Source organism: Saprolegnia parasitica, assembly GCF_000151545.1.
Source record: "Saprolegnia parasitica CBS 223.65 unplaced genomic scaffold supercont2.576, whole genome shotgun sequence".
In the NCBI taxonomy this organism is placed as follows: Eukaryota; Oomycota; class Saprolegniomycetes; order Saprolegniales; family Saprolegniaceae; genus Saprolegnia; species Saprolegnia parasitica.
This window is the reverse complement of record NW_012156970.1, coordinates 452-4,989: the sequence shown is the minus strand read 5'-3', so window position 1 is coordinate 4,989 and position 4,538 is coordinate 452. Positions and strand designations below refer to the sequence as shown.

The following is a 4,538-nucleotide window of genomic DNA, read 5'->3' as shown; positions in this document are numbered from 1 at the left end:
TCCACTTGTCCAGCGGAATCGGGCGAAAGAGCACCGACGAGAGCTCGCTCAGCGGCGCGGTCGCGTGGTACTGCGTCCAAAAGACGAAGCGCTCGTCCGCGCTCGGAAGCGGTACGTTGGGCGCCGTGAGGAGCACGACGCGCTTGCCGACGAGGAGGTCCGTGAGCTCGGCGGCAAAGGCTGTGCAGAGCGCGTCGGGCACGGGATCGCGGACGACGACGAAGCTCACGCTGGTCTGGACATACGTGCGAATGGCCACGGTGAGGCCCAAGACGGTCAGCGAGCTCTCGATCAGTGCGGCGTCTTGTACGTAGATGTGATGGAGGAGGCGCGCGCCGGCCGCGGCCAAGTCGCAGTAGCCGAGGACGACGGTCGTGCCAGGGATGCTCATGCTGTGGCGGTCACGCGGAAACCTTTGAATTTGGATATTCAACGCGACAGGTTTTATGGCGACCTCTTTCATCGTCCACGATACGGTGGTTTAAACATCAGGTTAAAATGCGCCCCCGCGATACAAGAGAAAAGGACATGCGCTAGTTGGATGCTCAACACTGCGGGCACGCATTTGCATTGTATTGGTACAGGAGCTCGGCAAAGATGCGGTTCCGGAGCGCGTCATGAGATAGGATTTTCCGCATCCCCGCAACCTTTAACGCGTTTAAACATGTTGCTACAGGTCGAATGCGAAAGTGCACTTTATGAGCTCGGTCGAATCCTTCCTCGTCGGCGGCCGTGGTCCTCTCGGCCAGGACCGGGTTCGAATTGCGCTATCGCCAGCTGGCAACCGGCGCCAGCACGCCTCTCGCGAGCTTGAAGTCGCTATGGACAAGCTATGGGACGACAAGCTGGCGGCGCAGCCCCACCTCTTCAACGGTGCCAAGTTCCGCTTGGCGTCATCCGCACTGACGCCGGACGGCCTCACCATGACGTGGGGGCTCACAAGCTATAAAGAGTACATTAGCACGTGCTCGCGCCCTGAGATGGTGGCTACGTTGCGGCGAGACGGAGGCGACGACCCGCACCAGCACCTCTCGAGGAAGGTCGGCGTCGCCGCAGGTAATAATACCAGTCGACCCTCTTCGCACCGATGCGATTTGCAATAGCGCTCGTGACAAGCGACAAGCATGTGGTCTTCCTCCAGCGTAGCAACGCCGTCGGCGCGTATCCCAACATGGCCGACGTGCCTGGTGGCCACCCGGAGCCCGAGGTCCTTGCCGCCGTCACCCTGCTTTGTGTTTTCATGTCTTTTGCAGAAGCTGGGTTTGCACTTTGATCGGGATTACGTGCCGAGCGATGAGCTCGACGCGCGCTGCGTCACCGAGCTCTTCGACTCGATCACGGCCGAAGTCGAGGAGGAGATCAACGTCCCACGCAGCGCTCTCTCGCCGCCGCTGCTGCTCGGCGTGACGCTTCAAGGCAGCGCCGAGACGCCAAGCTACGGTATTTCTTCGATTCAACATCCCATCCATGGTCTAAATTTTGCTCAAGCCTTTCTCATCGAGTGCACACTCGCGGTCGCCGACGTGCAGGACCGATATGTCCACGCTCAAGACCAGTACGAGAGCACGCGACTCATGTTCGTGCCTGTAGCAGCGCTGTCGACGAGGTAGCCGTCCATTCGGTAGCTCCTCCATCTAATGGCATCTTGCATAGCACCATGGAGCTCACGCCGTCGGCTGCCGGCTGCCTCCAGCTCCTCGCCGAGCTCCGTAGCTAGCGACGATGGCCCTGGATCCCACACCGTTGGAAAATACAGTGTTTAGCTCTGTGTAAAGTAGAAAGAGGCATGGATAGGACGCTCCAATCTATGCGGGCCGTCGACATGGGATGCGCACATTGAGGTGAGAGAGTGTGAAGAGTGAGCGAGCGAGTGTAGAAAATACGAGAAATGGTGTAAAAAAGTAAAAGTCGAGAAAGAGATGGTGGGGTCCTCCCAGAGGGAGGTCAGAAATTGGTGAAGCCGCATTTTTTGTAAGACGTCCACGGTAATCTTTAGTAAAAGGCGAAAGATTAGTGCGGGTAAACGCTTTACTGCGGATACTTCAATTATTTACTGACCCAACATTGCTACAAACATATCTGAGTTCCTCATGTACTATTACCCTTTTGGCTCGATGTGATTGGCTTAATGAAAAGATCGGTCATGAATTATAGCCAATCAACATCAGCTTTCGCGTCGTCGCCGCCACGTCATCGACGCCGCGAGCAACGCGGCTGCACGCCAGGGTCATGCTAGCGTCCAAGATCATTCGTGCACCGGTGTACGAAGCGACGAGGCTTTTAGGGCCTCATCGAACGTCGGCTCAACGCCCCGTCATGCCGCGTTGTCGTTGCGTGGATGCGTGCTGGAAATGGATTGCAGTGAGACGCGCCGCGTAGAGGTTCAGACTACAACGAGAAAGCATCGTTGCGATGATCACTGTCTTTCGCCTCGTATCGTAGGCTGGGTTCCTCGTCTCCGTTTGATGTCGTAAGCTCTAATTTGGCGCCGAAACCGTCTGGCCTTTCCATAGTACACGCCTCGTGATGGACGCGATTCCCGAGACGGACGATGACGGTGCGCTCGAGGCACCGGCACCGCGCTTCGTGACGACTGCTCCGCGGCTCAAGCACGAGACCACGTCGGTCGTTGGTCGTGCCCGCACCAACCTCTTGGTCACGCTGCACGACCACTGTCGGCGGCACGACGTCGCCCACATGGAAGACGTACGCTTGCCTCTCTTTCTCTTTGGTCTACAAAGTGTACGACATAGGACCTCGTGCAATTGATCGATGCTTTCTTTGAAGGCCCTCTGTCGTTGGCGGTCCAGGACCGGGAAACAAAGTGAGAAACACCAACCAATTGTCTCGTCGTGGTCCCTTCTTGACGCGCTCCCTAGGTACCTTAACACGATGACCGAGGTCTTCCGCGACGAGCTCAAGGAGCGAACGCACACCATTGCGCGCGTGACGGAGAAATGCACGCTTCTCGAGGCCCGCATGGCCGAGTGCGACGCCGTCACCGCCGGTCTTCGGTCGAGTTTGGATCGACGCAGCTACGAGATGGACGCGCTGCGAAAGGCCCACTACAAGGAAATCCTCATGCTCCGCGAGCTCGTGACGCGGCAAAAGACCGACCCGGCGACACTCCGCGCTCTCGACGGTACGTCACGCCCTTCATCGTTCGAGTGTGTGGATGCAAGGCGGTAGAGGCCATTGCGGGGCTTCAACTGCACCGGCGTCGCATGGACGCAGCCAGAGCCGAAGAAACGTCGCCGCGCAAGGCGTCGGTCGCAGCCGATGTACGTTCTTGTACGTCGTTACTTTGATTGCGCATGGCGTATGTCTAGGAACCGTCGATGGACGACCGGATCGAGAGCCTCCAGAAAGAGCTGGAGAAGCGCAAGCAGTCCAACTTTGTGCTGCGTCAAGACCGCGACAAGTGGGAGGAGCGAACGCGGGAAGCCCGGTGCGTCGCTACAGCGTCCGTGGACCGTCGAGTGAATACAGGTGCATCGTAGAGCGGAGCTCGACGCGCTGCGGAAATCGCTATTAGCAATGCCCGACCTGCCCGCGCCACTTTCAACAACAACAACAACAACCGGAACAACGATCCCAGTGGCCACGACGCCGTGGTGGGCCGACGGCGCGCCTGGTGGACGCCGCGAGCGCCTCGCGATCGATAGCGCAGTCAGCGCACAGACCGTCGCGCCGCGTGACGTTGCAGGTGCAGTGCAATTTTGTGCGAGGAGGCGAGTCGAACCAATGCGATCGGTAGCGGCCATGCTTGAAGTCATGGCGCTGCCCGACGTGTGGAGTGAAGTCACAACGATTCTCACCGATCCCATGGAGACGTCTAAGGCGGCGGTGCATCTCTCGTCGCTCGTGCAAGCGCTTGCACCCGAACCAGCGCCGGAAACCATGCTGGAGGTGCACTTGCCGCCACCGAAGAGCGCGCGGTCTGGCAGCCACGTGCCTTGCCTCCATTGCAACGGTCTCGGCATCATCGACCCTTTGGCTGTCTCGACGACCGTTGATGTACACGCCGATGCGCAGCTCCAGCGTTCGCTGCAGCGGCTGCAAGAGGTGCTCGTGTGTCGGGCTCGACTCCTTCTGACGTGGCGCTGTATTGGTAGCTCAAACTCGAGGTCGAGCAGCACCAAGCCGAAGTCACCCAGTTACGCGCTGCCAACACCACGCTGACGGACCAGCACACGACGTTGGCGACAACAGGTAGCGGCGGTTCTTACCGACTATGTATGGCAACGAACGCGAGTAGTGACCGAGCTGCGTGCGCAGCTGGCGGCGATACCGACGCGCACGCGTGCGAGCGAAGTCTCCGGTCTCGTTTGAGCCTCCTTCTCTGTGCATAGGTAGCAGTCGCACGACCGAAGCGACCTCGACAACCGGCGCTTCGCGCCCACACCACTCGCTATCCGTGCAGACGGACGCCGTCGTGGCCAAGGTGCCAAAGCACGTCGAGGCCGCGGCCGTCGTGGATGTGAACTCCCCCGAGGCTTCGGATTCGACCCGCATAGAAGCCCTCGAAGCGCTCCTTC

The 4,538-nt window shown here is 59.3% G+C and overlaps 3 protein-coding genes across 3 annotated transcripts; 2 read left to right on the top strand and 1 right to left on the bottom strand.

Moving 5' to 3' along the window:
• Positions 1-34: 34 nt before the first annotated feature.
• On the bottom strand, positions 35-391 carry SPRG_17458 (hypothetical protein; the record flags this gene model as incomplete). Its single annotated transcript, XM_012356764.1, has 1 exon — positions 35-391. A coding segment is annotated over one exon (357 nt), but the record flags the coding sequence as incomplete, so codon positions are not given.
• Positions 392-703: 312 nt separating this feature from the next.
• Positions 704-1,717, top strand: SPRG_17457 (hypothetical protein; the record flags this gene model as incomplete). Its single annotated transcript, XM_012356763.1, has 5 exons — positions 704-1,056; positions 1,104-1,219; positions 1,257-1,440; positions 1,489-1,606; positions 1,654-1,717. Exons 1-5 carry the CDS (start codon positions 822-824, stop codon positions 1,715-1,717), a joined length of 717 nt encoding a protein of 238 aa, XP_012212153.1. The 5' UTR covers positions 704-821.
• Positions 1,718-2,892: 1,175 nt separating this feature from the next.
• SPRG_17456 (hypothetical protein) lies at positions 2,893-3,706 on the top strand (the record flags this gene model as incomplete). Its single annotated transcript, XM_012356762.1, has 4 exons — positions 2,893-3,142; positions 3,190-3,281; positions 3,330-3,448; positions 3,501-3,706. Coding segments are annotated over 4 exons (667 nt in total), but the record flags the coding sequence as incomplete, so codon positions are not given.
• Positions 3,707-4,538: the final 832 nt, after the last annotated feature.